The sequence below is a fragment of the Saccostrea cucullata genome, unplaced genomic scaffold (genome assembly GCF_032062105.1).
Source record: "Saccostrea cucullata isolate Sc308-1 unplaced genomic scaffold, CSIRO_AGI_Scuc_v1 ctg731, whole genome shotgun sequence".
NCBI classification, from domain to species: domain Eukaryota; kingdom Metazoa; phylum Mollusca; class Bivalvia; order Ostreida; family Ostreidae; genus Saccostrea; species Saccostrea cuccullata.
This window is the reverse complement of record NW_026933217.1, coordinates 382848-401344: the sequence shown is the minus strand read 5'-3', so window position 1 is coordinate 401344 and position 18497 is coordinate 382848. Positions and strand designations below refer to the sequence as shown.

Here is an 18497-nt window from a genome sequence, read left to right as displayed (position 1 = left end):
TACACCAATAGCTGGTTTTAAATGTGTAAAAACTTTTATTTGTAATCAAAAGGGGCTTATTTTGGTTACCATTACACAAGATTATGTAGCCCCTTCTAATTTCTTTTTACTATATAATGGATCGAGTGTAGCAGATTTATGAACTTAATGCGATTTTTATTTAAACAAAATTTCCCAGTACTGGTTATAAGTGAGTGATATGCCTCTTGTTATGCCATGATAGTAATGGCCAAGTTAAGATAGAACAGTAAAAGCTATAGCTATAGAGAAAATGTTGGCCAGTCATCATTAAATACATGAAAACACAAACATTATTACCAAAATCAAAACAATAAAAGGTTATCTAATTTCAATTGTAAATTATTTACAGAAAAATGTATTTATCTTGTTTAGAACTGTTTACAATTAACTTTGAGCATTTTGGATTCTTTCTTTGAAAAAAATCTATGATACTGCTGAACCAAAAAAAGAAGGCCACTGATGGTGTGTATGAATACTTACAGCGGGTACTAGGAGCTTCTTGACCTCCTCCATGGCCTTTGCCATTTTGACCTCTGCCCTGTTGAGTGTGTCCTCCACAGTTATCAACACATGGAGTTCTTCATTCAGGTGTTCCCAGTTTGGTTTTCCTCTGTTCTGTTCTTCCTATAAAACATGATATAATAAATAAAGTCATCACTTCCTAATACAGCTAAGATTTAACCACAAATTTACACTGCAACAAATTGAGTTTAATGTACATGTCACAATTAAAGTAAGAGATTCATAGATCAGATGTAGCTAAATGATTCAGAACCTTTTAACTCTTTGAAAAATCTGTTTCTGGAACCAAACCTATGCATTATTATAAGTACATCTAATAAATTAATGCTCACTGGCAATTTCCAAAATAACCCAAACATATGGATTCCAACCAAAGCACATATGTTTGGGGCAAGGATGTATGAGAATTTTTTCCTGCATTATTATTTTTTTTCTGCATGGGGCTTACACATTATATCATTTTTTTTACATGGATGAAGAAAATCTAAAACTATGACACCCATCTGATAACTGATTGTCAATAGCCATCTCTTCATTCCTCATCATTCCAGCCCTGGATATGAACCGAGCTGTTTGCTCTGTGAATATTGATGGACACATTAAGTGCCTGGCTACAGAAACCAGGGTTCTCCAAACACACATTGGAACATGCCTTCACACAATTTCTCTCATTAATCAATTGTCTGCATCTGTTTTCTTAGAAACTTTCTCAAAAATAGTACAAACTTTTCTCTAATAAATTTGGCCAAAGTCTAAAAATAAACTATCCTATATACACTATACCACCTCAAAGAATTTTTGAGAATCTAAAAATTATTCAAAGTATTCACCCTGATTTTGTCATACCCACAGATGTCTATGATTTCATTAGGACAGAGCGACCTGGGATTGAATATGACAAGTTTTCATAATATGTGTATGCATTATGCAGGGTTTGCAATTCTGAAAAAGTGTTTGAAATAGGTGGTACCTCAACAATAATTCAATTTATATATGGCCTATAATTAGGATACATTTCATGACCTATATATGAGCTTAGAAAAAGAATGCAAAGTTCCTCCACAAAAATTTGGTTTAATGGAAATATATCTGAGTGTTTAATCATAAGCAGCTAGATAATATGGAATAAAACTCTCTTTAAAAACTGCATCAAAGATAGCCCCACCAGCAAACAGAGCAGCACAAGAAATTCTTTCATCAACAAGTTTTTATCTTTTATCCCTCTGTGGTTATCAAATAGATATAAAAACTGATCATTGCTGTGTCTGGGTAGGATCTGTCAATTCACTCTATAAATTCTACCATAACTCCTCAACAGCCAACTAGACCTGACAGATATCATCAGCTTAATCAGGCTACAATATCAAACTCCATAGTTTTAGTATCCAACCTAACCCCCCAACTGGTCAATGTGTAGGAACAACACGTGTTATAAAGAAATTTCTGTAAATACATTTCAGATAATGTATTTTCAAAGAATAGCTGACTTTTGTAATCATTCGAATACCCTTTACTTTGCAGGAACATGTTTCAGAGAATAGACTTACAAGTTTCTATGAGGACTGAAGAAATGGGTACACATATACATGTATATCTTTATGCAAATTTTGAAATTTTTTATAAAAATACCCTTATATAAAAAGGAAATCAAAAAATTAAATATTTTCTGTCAGAACCTTCTTTTTTGGGGGGATATGCATGAATTGACAAGAAATTTAACATCTGCAAGATTGAAGAGAGACATGACAAAATGTGTAAATAATCCCAACCTAAAGATATCATGTGCATCTGCATTTGATAAAAATTTTCTTTAAGAATTTTGTAATCAAAAATTTGAGTCATGCTGGAATTTCATATCAAATCATGACTCATTTTGCTGCAGTATCATTCTCCCAAAACAAGTGAAATGAAAAAAGAAAATGCATCAGGTGTTCTCGAGCTCTAAAACTTCTATATTAACAAAATTCTGACCATCCGACACTTTGAGAAATTAACCATGCAAGATTGAAACTACTTCTTTCATTATTCATCTGTGACATTCCTTTCACACGTTTTAGCTTAAATATGTTTCTTAACACTAAAACTGTGGGAAAGCCTATCAGTTTTCCATGACATTGTGTACATGCAAGAATTAAAAAAAAAAAAAAAGAAAAGAAAAAGAAATGCATCTTTATTTTCATTTTCTGCCACAAATAGAATGTGTTGTATGATTTTTTGGGGGGGACAATGGTTTCTCTTATAAATACATATTTCCTACGGAAGAGTTACTGTTCCTGACAGATATGTTACTCTCTGAAATGAGTTATGCCCCTTGTAATCCTTACAAAAGAATCACAGCTCTTTACCCTAGAATTGAGCCACAGGAAGAGTCCTTGATTTCAAGCCGCTATCTAGACGTCCAAACCCTTAACTATGATTGGCATTACTAATATAATACTTCTCGCGTGCGCTTGCGTGAATGTGAAAGGTGGACTAAAATAGAAGAGAGAAATTTTGGGCTAAATTACCATATTGTGACAAGAGAACGAAGAAAAGAGGTAGTCTAATCGCACTTATAGCAATAATTGATCACACTGACTCCTGTTTTGTAAAAAATGTGACTTGAATTACTGTAAACAAAGATAACAAACAATTGTACGTGTTCGATAGGGCTGAGAAAACTCGTTCTACAAGTTCTACAAGTCAGGGGAGTCTATTTATAGCAAACATTTCTACTAGTAAACAACAATGTCGACCGAAAAAGAAACTGTGAGTATATTAGGAGAGGCTAGGGCTGTATTATATGAAAGTGAAGAATCGAAAGAAATTACTTTAGAGAAATTATATGAGCTTGTGAGTAATATGGGAGTCTCCTTGAACGATCGACTCAATAAAATGAGCTCAGTTATCGATACAAGGAACAAGAAAATCGACGAAATGTGTGAAGAAGTAGTGAGGCTTTCACACAGAGTAAATTCCATTGAGAGAGAAATAAGTTCTATAAATCAAACAAACCCAGAGTTTCATGAAAGCTTACAGGGAATAAGTAATGTTTTTGACGGGATAAAAGAGCAAGTGGACAAATCAGAAAATGAGTTTCAGAATATGAAAATAAAGCTAGACGCTATGGAGGCGAAAGTTGTACACTATGCATCTAAGAGAGAGAACGAAATTGAGGAGTTAATCGAAAAAAATGAAGAGCTAACGGATCAAATACTCGATCTCAGATGCAGATCCATGAAATATAACTTGATTTTCTCAGGTATCCACGAGAATGTGCCAGAGAACACAGAGGAGACATTACGAGGTTTTTTAGCCGAAGAGCTTGACATTGATTACGACATCGAATTCACAGTTGTCCATAGATTTGGGCAGAAAAACAACAAAAGGAATCGACCAATTGTCGCAAAGTTTATTTATCAACGTGACCTCGACTACGTACTCCAATGTGCATATAAATTGAAAGGGAAACCCTTCCAAATAAATCGCCAATTTCCGGACGAGATCGAGCAAGCAAGGAAAAGCCTCTATCCCATTATGAAGGAGCTACGACGCAAGGGTGAAACTGTGAAACTGGTCAGGGACATCTTATACGTGAACGGAAGGCCATATGACCCAGAGGACTCCGGACCAGCTGAGACATTGAAGTATCTACAACGCACCCCTAGCAGATACGGCAGCTCGTCGAACAAACGCAGGAGAATCAACTCCACCCCAGAAAAACACTAGGTAACCTACGATTTTTTTGTTTTTGTTAAGTTTCTTACTCACGCATGCCTTTCTAGACCTATTGTTGTATATAAAATCACCTATATGTTTTTTGTAGTCTCTGTATGCTATTGTAAAATGGTGATGAGATTCAAATAAATGATTGATTGATTGATACTTCACTTCCATTGAAAAGAATAATAAGTCCTGATACATACAGAGTTACAGCCCCTGACACATTGACCGGCCTTTCTTACCTTCTTTTTGTCCCTCATTGAGCCTTTTCCTCGCACCATTATTTTACAACCTGTGTACTGTTCTAGTTCTTTAGCTGTCATTCCTCTGGGTCCCAATATCCTCCCCACAAAGTTAAACTGAAAAATACCATAACAAATATCATATTATGTAATTAAATCATCAAATATATATGCATTACCTATACAAATTTTTGCTTAATGCTTTAGACAACAATAATAATGTATTATTTTTCTCATAAAGCGCATTTTCTATCAGTCTGACAAAATGGGTACATATGTATGTGGCATGTCAAAATATGAACAATGGCTTGCAGAATATGCAGCCCTGAAATGTGTTTGCATCAAAGAGTATTTTTTTCTTCTCTGTTATGAGTGCCTAACAGCAATTCATAGATCAATTATGAAGTTCTTAAGCACCAATAAACATAATATGGCATCAATTAATTGATCCCATGGGTTTTCACACAAACTCAAGAGGTCAGTTCGGGCAAAGCATCTAAAAGCCCATACCTGCCAAATGATGCAAAAAATGAAGTGTACTGTCACCAATAAGTGTGTTTTTTCATCCCTCTTTTTCTAACAGTAATTAATTAAGCCTGAGTCTGTCCAGATTTTCTGCTCCATTACACTCCATAGATAGTGTAGCTAAAGCAGCAGGCCCACATGTATTTCATCTGGGTCTCCCCGGTGGCCTTTAACACTAAGTTCCCTGAATTTAATTAGCTAGTCCCCAGGTGGTGATTTCGGCATACTCTAAAACCTGGCCTGGCCCCTTTGGCCTGGCCTGGCCTCTAAGTTGGCCTGGCCTCTATTTTGGCCTCTAATTTGGCTTCAAACCAAATTTTGGCCTGGCCTCAAAAGTTGGCCTGGCCTCAAATTTGGCCTCTGTAAAAATTTTTGGCCTCAATTTTGGCCTCACTCAAAAATATTTTCTTTTTCAGAATTTGATTGATTTTATTGATTTTTTATTGGTTTCATTTTTTTCACAGATTAAGCAGGTGATTAATATATTTCTGTTGATATGTAAATGTGAACATTAAAATAATTATACACTACTACCAATCTTATTTATTTTTATTGATTTTCTATTGATCTGTTGCAATTCTGAAGACTATAACACAGAGCATATAATTTTACTTTCAAAAAGACACTCTCTTAATGATTTATTAAATGTGCCTTTATTTTTTTAAATTTCCATGGTAGGAATGAAATTTTTACAATTTTACAAAATCAGGGAGAGGGCTAAAATAGGCTGCGCCTGCTGCCCAGCCCTATTCACGATAACACCAGTGAATAAAATATTGTTTAAATAAAAAAAATATTTAGAAACATCACAATTAAATTATTACAACAAAGAAATGCAGATGAGTAGTAATTAACTAAGAACTAAAAAGAATTTTAAATTTGCCGTTTTAAGTACTAGTATTACTTGTTTAATACAAGTTTTTTTTAACTGTCTTTATTTAGAATTAAAAAAATATGTTTGATGATGTTGACTACTTTTACAAATGATAGAAAAAGAGTCAATACTATGATATGCAAGTAATTGACAACATTTTATATGATAGGGTTCTAATGGTGAATAGGATGCAATTGTTTTACAGCACAAATGTTAATAATCTATCATGAAACTCAACTTTTGTTTTGATAATTGTAGGTAGTGAAAGTTGTAGCAGGAAATTCTTTATAAATCATGGATGGCTTAACAGCCTATGCACATATACATGTCATTACTGATTAACTTCAACCTTTAAACTCCCTGTCAAGAACCATGCTGCAGATTTTTTTGTCATTTGATATCTAATTACAGTGTTACAGCACACCAGGAACAGAAAGTTATTTATCTGATAATGTTATTTATCTTAATTTTTTTTTAAATACCAACTGTTCTTAGATTAAAGTGAACATGAATTTTTAACAGAGTAATCAAATAAGTGTAATATAAATATTTTGGTATCTGTCTTGGTATATTTATTTGAAAAAAAAAATCTTAGGTGCCTGTATTCATATATCACACAGATGATGCAGGCATAACAGTAACACAACACTCCATAGTGTGTGAAAGATGATGATTCATCTATTAACAAGTGGGAATTTTTCAAAGCTATTAATGACATTTGACATGAATTATTACTAGAGATTTTTTTCAATGTTCACAATTTGGAAAACACAAAATAAACTCTAATACTTTTTTTCTAAATAATTATATGCAAGAGTATCAGTAGCGTGTCTGTATGAAATACCTGACGTGTAAATAATAAAATGAAATAACTGTACACTGATCAATTGATAATCAATAAAATAATCCTTATTGGTGGTAGTACATGATTATTTTAATGTTCACATTTACATATCATCAAAAATATATTAATCACCTGCTTAATCTGTGAAAAAAATGAAACCAATAAAAAATCAATCAAATCAATCAAATTCTGAAAAAGAAAATATTTTTGAGTGAAGCCAAAATTGAGGCCAAAAATTTTTACAGAGGCCAAATTTGAGGCCAGGCCAACTTTTGAGGCCAGGCCAAAATTTGGTTTGAAGCCAAATTAGAGGCCAAAATAGAGGCCAGGCCAACTTAGAGGCCAGGCCAGGCCAAAGGGGCCAGGCCAGGTTTTAGAGTATGCCGGTGATTTCCCTTTACTTGTATCATTAGCCAATTAGGAGGCTATTCACTGATAAAGTGTGGAAAACCTCCTTATCTGTGGGCTCTTACACTAAATTTGAACTTTTTTTGGCAAAGTACATTTTTTTTTTTTTCATTTCAGTCTGTGAAAACTGAAAAGCGGTATCACTGACCAACTTTCTTGGAAAGAATTTTTTATTTGAATTAAAAGAAATTCACTTTTTATTCAAGAAGTATACAGATACTATAAATATTTCAACAGGTAGGCCATAAACAAGGTGCCTGTTTACAACAACAGAGCAATTGAGCTTTCCTTGTACCCCCTAGCTACCAAACTGCTGCTCATGCAAAATTGGTGAATTTCAACTGCCAAAGAACACAATAAAACATGTCTAACAATCTCCAGCCCCCCAGAATGACTCCGTTCCACCAGCCTGGTACAGAGACATCTGTGTGCTGACTGTTTATTCAGGCGGCCTGACCAGTGGGTGAAATTTCATCACCTCTCTCTATCAGTTCTCAGATAAATCCCTGTTTACACAGAGTCTGTACTTCTGAGACAATTAGCTGCTTTTGACTCCCAACAGACAGATAACTAGCTGCGCCCCCTACAGATAAAGGAACAGTGTACATCTTTCTAAACCTCCCTGTCATTTCTCTTGCTTGTTCTTACACCGCTGCTACAAATTCAAACTACAAGTTTATTCCATTTGCCACCCCCTTTCTCCCCTGGATTCATGTGATTGTGCAGATGTTGATTAAAGGTCAACATTATTAGAAATTATTGAAATTCTAAAAGAATTTTCAATTCTACCCAAATCCATATTAAACCTATTTTCCAAAGTTTTCTTTAATAGTTTGAACAATAAAGTCAATGGGGCTGCAGAGTCTGATTTTTCAATGTCAGAAAACCAGAATGAAGAAAAAATGCAAATGCATATTTGCACAGTGGAAAAACATCCATTTTGCAAATTGAGGCACCATTTACCAAAAAATGCACACTCAGCGACACACAAAAATCAGACTGTCTCTCTCTCTATGCACACCCACTCGAGCAATAAAAGCTCAATAAAGAACTTGTCACGCTATGACATAACATGTGACCTGGCAGGCTTGTAACTGGGAGGGGGGATATCTACATCACATAAACATCAGATCCCCCTCATGAAGGGCGATGACATCTACTACAGAGAAACCAGGAATACGAAATATTACACAGAAATTCTCCCCATTACGTGATGAACGCAGAGGAGTAATGTCTGCTAGATAGTTAACCTTTACTTACACAAATAAGCTACTCCTAAAAAGAAAGACAATGTATCTCTACATACACCATGTATACTGATGAGCTTTCAATTCAAAGGATGTGTATATGCATGCATTGGATTTTTTTGCTTTTACATTTACACAGTTTATCAATTTTGTAAACTTGGGAGGTTTATGAGGTTGCATGATTTCAATGCAAAATAATGCTGATACAAGCTCCAAGATCTTTGTTGGAATTTCAAGAGTTGTGCATGTGTTGTGTGACTGAACATGCTGTTTATCATTTCTAATTTCTTGAAAACTACACATCATAAAAATCTCTCTTTGGTGCATTTTGTGTACGAGTTTTTGAATTCCCTACCTCTGGGTGTTCTTTAACTGGAACATATAGCTTTTCTGACACTGTCTGCACAGGACCGATTGGGTCTGGAAGTTCGAGTGGGATGCGGCCATTGCCTTTGTGATGAAACAACTGAAGTCGGACTCTGTTGATTTCTGAAAGAAACAAAAAGTACAAACACAAAATTAATGAGGATCTTATATTTTTGTAACTTTTGCTTTCTCTCCTTTGAACTGGCATTTCCTTTCTCTGCCAAGTCGACTCATGCTCCAACTCCAAAGACAGATGTACCAAACGGTTGTCTTTGCCGAAAAACAACAAAAAAAAATTTCTGTACAGCAAATTACTCCCAATTTACTCTAGAGCTGCATGGTTGAAATTATTAACCACTACTAACTATAACCTCCTGTTCCAATCAAACCTGGCTTTCTTAAAAGCCTTTCTGGCATTTAATGGAGAGGTTTTTTTTCTTTCCAAAGAAACTCTGCTGCACTTGCTCCAACATGAAACAGTAGATCTGAATGTTTTAAGTTTTCGTCTAATTATTTGCAATAAAGAAAAAAATATTTACTTTCAACAGCTAAAAAACCAGAACACAGAATTCTTCAATTAATTAACATGATGAAGAAGATCAGAAATATACTGAAATAGATTTCTCATGAGAAAAAAACGACATTTTATTAATCAGTTTTTCTTTACTGTTGATCAAAAATACTGACTGCCTATCTGTAATTAATGATTATGATGTATCTTTCTCTAATCCTCCTGTCATACTCAATAAAATAACATGAAAAAAGAATCAATTGTAAATTAAGGTACCTTCTACCAGTTAGGTTTTCAAAAATACTTTTTTACACCATGCTAAGGATCAAGAAATAGAGTTTATAACACTGTGGCCCAAAATGAAAACCTACAGTCCTTATAAGTACCAACTCAAGATTTTAAAATATTTTCCTTAAAAATTTTCATTTTCAATCATTATTTCCATCTGAAAACCTATAATCAAGTTCTACTTCAGAACCCTTACTTGGGTATGGATGAGCTAGGAATTTGCAATAGCTCATAAAATTGTGGATCAGACCATGATTTCACTTCAAGAAACACCCTGACCCATTACTGAAACCTGGCCCCATGACCTTACAGACCACAACAACAATGTAGCTTCACCTGCACTGAAACCCGTCAATTAGAAACCATTTAAATCCCCATCCTCCAGGATTAAAAGAAAGCATCCAACCCAGACCAGATAAAAGCTCTCCGTCTGAAATCTTTGAATCTTTCTTTTCATCTTTTTAATTAGCAGCTGATCTCCATGATTTTACAAGGAGACCTCATATAAAGAGGAAAAAAAATCTTGAAATTTTGTGGAGAAAAAAAAAATTTTTGAAGTCAGCTAAACCTGGGTTATTTATAGTTGAAAAATAAATCCATATGTGTTTTGTATTCAGTTATTCAAAACAAGCTTAAGAATGAATTTTACAGGAATGTAACATGCATTTGTAAGGCAAACACTTGGGATAGTTTATTTGTGAATGTGAAGGATAAATTCTTGCGTACAACTGTAAGGCTTTGATATCTACATGGGAAAAACATGAAAACCAGTGACAAAACACAAATCTACACCTCCCCTGACCAATATCAACCATCACATCACCAGGGTTTGACCTCCAAACATAAATCATATCGCCTGTACATAGTCAATACGCCACAGGACGTTTCCTATTCCAAAAATCTTTAATGAATATTCATGGTCCCTAGACTTATCATTATTAGCACAATTATTTGGTGACATTAGTTCAATAGTGGGTGAAAACATAACAAATGGGAGATATTGAAGCCTGACTGAGTTTTCGATCCTTCAGGGCCAAGAAACATCCTGTTCTGTCACAAACAGAACAGCAACCTTCGGAATTCTACAGAGGCCTGAGCAAATATTATCAAATGTGACTCATATATAACTTTTTTTTACAATACATTGAGTGAATAAACAGAACATCAATTATCAGTTGTAGTGTAACCCACCCACCCCTTTCAAAATTTTCAGACAGTCAGAGTGAAGTATTTGCATAAACTTTCTGTCATATGCATTACACTATCATTAGTGTATCCGGTATACATTAAAATTAGAGAAACACTCACTCAGGTTTTCCAGGAAATACCCGAAATAGCAGAAAAGCAAATTTGTTTAATTGTTCCTAATTTCCTATTTTCTTTATAAATCTATGCTGGACTAAAAAGTTGCAATCATTTCGAAATCTAACACCATGACTGGAAGCCAAAATAGATGATATAGTTTTGGCAAAAAAAGTGCTGACCTACAAACTCCTCCAAAAGACAAGTCATCTGACCTAAATATAACCAGGTACATCTACCTGAGTGACATTAACGGTCGCCGCTGCCGGCTTGTCTTTGAAGCACCCCCCACGTGATGTAACTCTTATATCGCTTACACCATCTCTTTTGCTTGGAGCTTCTATGTACACTCTCTGATTCTGATCTCTGACTAAACTGTACCTTAGATAACTGCTCAAATTCCTTCACCCCTCAATGGTGATAAAACATGACACAGCCACGACTTGTCATTTTGCTGAGCCCCCGGGGCCAAAATATGACAATCTCGACCAGGTTTAAGGATCATTTTTACTGCTGTTTTGGCACTGGATTTATGTTCAATAAATCATTCTGCTGTTATTTTTGTAGTCATCAAGGTGTGCGCTTAAAAAAATTTACACCTGAGATACACCATCTTCTGCAATTAGAATTCCAGTGTCTACCTTTATGTCCCCTGGATGAGGGTAGACAGACTAAAGGTACCTTTACATCAGAAATTGATACTCTTTGACACCTAGTTTTATGTTTTTAGCATATGGCTTATGATGGCACTACATGTGTTAAGGTGGTGTAATCCATCTTTTCATTTGTTTACAATTTTTACAATACATCAAAGCATGTTCCCGTTTTCTCTTGTGGTACATGACCACACAGGAAGTGGTGATCAGCTGATTTTTAAGTAGGTTTACATCAGTCTTACACCTCCATGACACCGGGGGAGGCTTCTTATCAAGTATCTTGTTGAACAATTCATTTTTACATGTCGAGTACTTTCTACTATGTATACATCGCCTGTATGAAAAGCTCTAGCTGTCTTGACAAAATGAATCTATCATATGTAGACTGTTAATAAAAAGTACAACAATTCACTTCCAAAATTTTGTTATGAATTTTTTTTTCTTAAATCCAAAATGGAAGAGAAAGCAGTTTTTACATAGAGTGAATGTAAGAAAATAGGTGAAATTTTAGGCTTTATCTGAGAGATGTCTACTCAGAAATCTGCAATTTTTGATTTAAAATTTGTACTAATATGCATGAGTTCAACATGTGGAAAATAAATAAATGTACCTATACTTCATAGTACTTTTCAGGAACATGTGACAAAACACTTCAGAGAAGCCCTATAAAATGATACTGATTGGGTACTGACATGTACCTACAAGTTTGCGGTCCCTTTCCCCCCTGTCTCTTTTGTTGACCATGAAGTACATTGTAATGGTGCACTTGACTTCATGCTTATTTATCGAGGGCCTCCTACTTTTCCAAGTTCTACACTGTATTAATATAAATATCTAATGTGTACTATCAACTTAGCTGTCGGGTTTAATAAGGATTAAAACCTTCTGAATAAAAACTTAAAACGAGTTAAATGTCCACATAATGATTTCTGTGGTGAAACAAAAAACAAACTTAGTATAAGCCAGTGTCCAGTAATTTTTCCCTGAATGCCCCCCTGCAACTAAGTAAAATCTGATAATGTATGTAGGGATTAGATTTTGAGGTAACCGAGTCTATTGAAAACTGTTTTATATGTTAAATGCCAGGCACCCTTATTTCTTCATAATGCCTTTTCATCTGAAATCAAAACAATTCAACCTAAATACATTGCACAACACTTTTAATCTCCATGGTAACATTTTTAATCAGCTTAAAAATTAATTCAGTAAGTGCTGATCTTTGTGGGACCAGTGGTATTATTTAAACGAAAGATTAAAAAGGGGGAAAAAAGACTGTTTTCCTATGCATAAAAGTCACAATTATAGAAAATGTACATGTAAAAATATGAAGGGAAATCCATGAAAATTTTTTAATGTCAGTGAACAAATTGCACAAAACAGCCACTGTATGATGCCAAGAGTTTATTCTACAAGCCCTGGGAAAGATTTTTTTGTAGAATTTAAAACATCTGGAAGTTATTGGTTTCCACTGAGTTGTAACTCTATCCCCCTACCCTGAACAAAGCCATCTATTGCTAGCAGGAGTTGATAACAATCTTAAAGAGTCATGAACACAGAAATTGGCCTAAATTAAAAAGAAATCTCCAAACTATCTTGACCCAGCCATAAAACATGACACATATTTTTTTTAAAACTCATAAGCCTGGCGCTAAAGTTTACCACATCCAATCTTCAGATGGATAAACTTTATTCCCAAAGACCGTTCTAAATACAGACTGGGCATCTGGTCATGCCAAAATCAAAACCAGCCTATAAACACTGCTTCAAAATTCCCTGCAATCTGGTTTTTTCAGCCATTTTCAGTTAGGATGGTTTGTGAATAACAATTTCATCTGCAGACCATTTGAACCCTAACAAACCCATACAAGCTAATGAGAAACACCTATGTTCACTTAACTAAAACTACTGGCTTACTCCTCAGCAAATGACTACCACATTCTGTTATTGTGTAGAAAAACATCACTTTGCAATGGATTTCAATTGGAACAGTCATGAACAAAAGCAGTTTTAACACATGTTTGAAATCATCTGAAAAAATTTTCCCCCCAAAAATGAGTCTTCCAAGAACGAGAAAATGAATGCAATTCTGAGCTAAAATCTAACCCTTTTACTATCAAGAACAAATGTGTGAAATTTTCTCAACAATTCGTGTGATCTACACTTTGAACACCCATTTCTTCTCTCATTCTGAGTACAGTTCAATTACACGCTGCATTTGGGGAAATCAATAATAAGATGACATGATTAAAGGCTACATCACAGAGCTTCTCGTACAAAGTGCATTCTAAATTCAAAGTTTAAAATTAATTCACTTCCCTGACATTAAATTACTACACGAGACATTTGAGCATATAAAATATTCAAATGATATACACAATTAAACTCCCTGCTCTATATAAAGATATGCGTTTTCATATGAAATTCATACCTGAATTTATCCTCAGTGGCATATCAACGACAATTAAATTATCTTTATATAAACTTGACAATAGAGTGAAAATGAGGTGGTTTTTCTTCATGTAAAGTATTCAAAATTTTTAACATTAACTTTTCACATACAAAATTTAGGATGTGGTTCATTTTTTTTTTTGGATATAATTCTCAGAATATTCAAATAAAGTGAGACCTTGAAATAATGATCTTCTAATTGCTCTTTCTGACCCCCAAAAAATCGCAAAACTCTAAACTCACAAGACAGTCCAAACCATCAATCTTTTTTGCCTTCTTAAACTGTACTGGTATGACAAGAATTTTGTATGCATGTTTCTCACCATGTTGAGATAACTTTACACAACAGGAATAGTCCTGAACAAGACATCACGTTACTGTATTCAAGATATAATACAAAACAAAGTGCCCTGATTCATTCACTTTGCCAACCGAATCTATTGAGCTAATTGATTCTATCTCCTACCAATGTGAACAATACAGTACCTAAACAAAGGCAATGACAAGCACAAACGCTATAGAGAAGCCAGCATCGACACAGATTCCTCAAACAAAAAGCCCCCCCAAACCTCTCGGGCGTGTCGACGGAACCCCTGCAAACAAAGCCTGGTGACTTTTGTAACCGATTCCGTGTAACACGAGAATCATCATCCCGTTCATCTATCTACCCGAAATTTACCAATAAAATAAAAGGGTCACAAATACCCTGATACAGTATCTTATTTGGAGACTCCTAAGATTGCTGGATAATGATTTCTGAGAGCTGGGTATTATAATTGTAACGCATTGTGTCGGCCTATCTAACCATGACTGGGAAGGTTAGTCTTTCTCTGTGTTATTATTCGTCATGTGCTGGTGTCGATAAATAGACGTCTGTTATTTCAAACCAGGTATAGATAGGTCCCCACTCCCATTATGCACGGCCCAAGGAGGATGACCTAGCTGGAACATCTACATTTGTGCGTTTTCTTTCACATGGATGCTTCTAAAGCTTAATTCACATGCTCACAAAAGGGGTAAAGACAATCAGGGAAATATTTTTCAGATTTTGTCTGAGGTAGAATCTGATTAGGGTCGGTCTAACAATGGAAATGAACAGAGAGAATTTTTTCCTGCTTCAAACCCGCAGTCTAGATAACAATGGGCTCGATTTCAAAAGGGGTCGGACCAATTATTTCCCTGTTAAATGATAAACGGACAAATACCTGCTTAAAAATAAAAATTTCACTCAGCTTATTCTGAATTTAAAACGCAAATTCTGTGTAAACTTCCTGGAATAGATAACCAATATATATGATAAATTTCCATGAATTTGAACAAGGTGAAGAAAAATTACATGATAGAAAACTTTCTTGACTGATAATCGTATATAAACATTTAGCATTTTGCAAGATGGAACATTTCATCTTCAATAGCAGTCTCCCATCATTCAACAAGATTAGCAATCTAAGGAACACGCTAGCATCAATTTTCAGACTTTGGACTCCCAACACATTCTGCCAAACATTTTTTTTGTCTCAAAAAATTCTTTTAAGTCTCACAAAACTTTTTTCATCTTTCTAAAATAAAAAATAAAATTTTCTGACTTAAATCTTCCAACAAAAAATTTCTTATCATTAACATGGTTCTGTTAACATGATTTGATAAATTGCAAATATTCTCAGGAAAATCAAGTGTATGTTGACTATAAATATTGAAAACCAATTTTCACAGCAAACATCTGGTTTATTGAAAAATAATTGGAATTTTAATTGACTTTGGATGTCTCTTGCAATAATCCCTTTTTATAGGTCCTTGTTTCATTGAACTATGGTTTTCGTGAAACACACTCATGTTAAAATCCCTCAATCCAGTCAATTCAGGAAAATTACAGGAAAGAAAAATTTTCAAGTGCTTTTATTGCACATGAAACACAAGCATCCAGAGATGAGAGTTGGCTTTTTATAAAAATCTGCATCCAAAGTATTTTTCCCCATTTCCCATACAACATGAACCTTGTGACCACTTATCAAATTTTGATGTAGTTTCCTGATATGAAGTGAAATATTTTCACAGCGTGGACAAAGTTTGCACCAATATCACATTTTTCCTTTCCGATTGCTGCATCTGTCACTGCGCTTGAACACACAGTTTTGTTCTTGTTTATAGACTGAAAATCTGGATTAAATAATTTAAAATAAAATATAAAAAGTTTGAAATGAGAGTGCTCATACCTTCTCCTTTAGTCAGATCATCCTTTTAGCCTTTAGACTTAAGGGCTCGATGAAATAGACTCACAATCCCATTGTCCTGAGAAAATGTAGAGCGTTTATGTAATTTGTGTCCATCTTCCTTCACGAATATTAAGTCGTAATTCCACTTTGCACAGCACTTTCTGTTTTGCAATTTATTTATTTTTTTTTTTCGAATTTTTTATCACAGGGGTACTTTGCAAAAATTATTGTAGTGGGGGGATCATCTTGATTTTGTCAAATTCTGTTAGGTGATACCCATCAAGTGTTAGTAATTATTTTTACTGATGTTAAGTATTATAAATAGATATGTATACATGGTTTTCAACTCATGTCCACTGTGCATATAAAGAACACCCAGCCACACTCAGCCAGTCAGATAATTTTTGGGGGGATGTGGAAAATAATGTTACATTATTAAAAATGCTCATGAGAAAAACTGTTGAGTAAATATAATGATAAAAGACAAACTAGTCAACTATGTTAGAAAATTATGGTTGGAAAAATGGCTTGGCCATGAGTAATACAGCATTCATATTAGATAATTCATTAATATCCATAAAAAGGGTGCATGATGAAATGAAATTATATATATACCAGTATGAATTAATATATTTCGCTCTATAGCCCAGTGCTCTCTTTAATTCATACACAAAAACTGGCAAAATATTATGAACTATTCCAAAAAACACTGCTGCATAAACCTTGGAACCAGACAATTCAAAAAAGCACTCTTTAGAAATTGTCACTTTATTATTAGCACACAAAATTAATCAAATGGTATTATAACAGTAATCTAATGATGGGTTATACAGGAGATAATTCTCCCAAAAGCATCTCGTTAAAAGATTCTTGTCAAGTGGGATAAAAAAGAGAAAGTCATTGCATGCTGACAAATACATGAATTCAGTAAAAATTACATTACATGGTCAGTGCTACATTACAAGAGGTTTTAGGTGTTCAGACAAGGGGAATAACTGCTGCATTAAAAAAGGTGCACAACTCCTCAAACAACCCTGCATATTTTTGCCACAGCTTCCTCGCCAATTATATATTATTGTCATAGCCAACTTCTGCCCAAGGATAAAAATTGTGTGATTTCAAAAAGCAGAGAATCAGTGAAAGCATTGTGCACACGAAAGTGTGATCATTTATTCTTCCATGTAATTCTAGTTCTTGTTAATATTCGGAAGCGCAAGTAATGTTCAACTCTTTTTTTTTTTTATTTATCATTAAAATACTTCTTTTAAACAAAATACCATGATTCATATATTTTTTTCTCTCTCTGTGCCCTATATGTCATGTCAATTTTGCATGTTAAAAATATGACAGATAAAATTATATCAATTTCTAAATAATTAACTTTTAATTTTTCAGTACGTGCTACTATAACAAATAAAACCGTTTCTCTGTCAACAATTTAAATCCATAATATAAACACCTGTGCGAACAGGTGAGCTAATGTTAAATTATTTATCGCCACCTTGTTTGAACAAGGATTGACGGACTCAGATAAGACGAAAACGCGCCAAATTCACTTGGACAAAACTCGTAAAATTTTTGCCATTCATACAATCGCCAAATGAAGATATTTCCAGCAAACGTTCAAGATTGCTTTCTTTTTCTAAATAATGAAAATTCCAGTTCTTTTCGTGTGCAGTGAAGTGCGAGATTCAAAATGGCTGCCAAAAAATCACGGCACCCATTCTGAATAATTACTGCCAAAAGTGCCGAATGAATCCCTTATTTATTCCTTTTTACCCGAGACATGACATTGAAAGTTAAAAATGAATATTTGTATTCCTAATTACGGTATATTTTCAGTGCCATTAAAAGGCGAATTCACTTTTGAAGCGAGTTTGCAAGTTGAGAAAGTTTTGTAAACATAACAGAGTTCACGGCTCAGCGCATTCGCTCGATTTTCTCTCATGACAAATACTTCCTCCTAAATCACACGAAAAACTAGAAAATTTAGACTGACTTAAATTTACACGACATAGAACTCGTTCAAACGAAACCGAAAGTTTTGAATCCTCCAAGTTTAAAGAAACTTACCTTCGTCTAAAAGTTTTTCTAAATGCACAAAAACGTTGGGAAAAGCCTGTATCTGCTTTTTGTCTTTGAGTAGCTGTGCTAGATACTCAGGAGTGTTACGCTCGTCTTTATTAGTTTCAGTCCCCATGTTAAAACAAGCGCCTGAGCTGCAAAACTACCAAAGTTAAGTAGGGGTTAGAATCCAAAACTACAAATCACTACAATAAGTTCTTATGTTCCCCCTCTATCATGTAAAATTGTTTATGAACACGTGCT

General features: G+C 34.4%; 1 protein-coding gene across 5 annotated transcripts in view; it reads right to left on the bottom strand.

Moving 5' to 3' along the window:
• LOC134237684 (KH domain-containing RNA-binding protein qki.L-like) overlaps positions 1-18497 on the bottom strand; it is a 35508-nt gene extending 17011 nt beyond the window's left edge. For 2 of the 5 annotated variants that reach the window (XM_062719820.1, XM_062719824.1), the window contains exons 1-4: positions 18243-18497; positions 8741-8874; positions 4488-4604; positions 502-645 (exon numbers count right to left, since the gene is read on the bottom strand). In XM_062719820.1, coding sequence (XP_062575804.1) covers positions 502-645; positions 4488-4604; positions 8741-8874; positions 18243-18369 — 522 coding nt within the window. In that variant the 5' untranslated portion in view covers positions 18370-18497. The remainder of the gene's footprint in view (positions 1-501; positions 646-4487; positions 4605-8740; positions 8875-18242) is intronic. The other 3 variants (XM_062719822.1, XM_062719821.1, XM_062719823.1) reach the window with 2 other exon arrangements.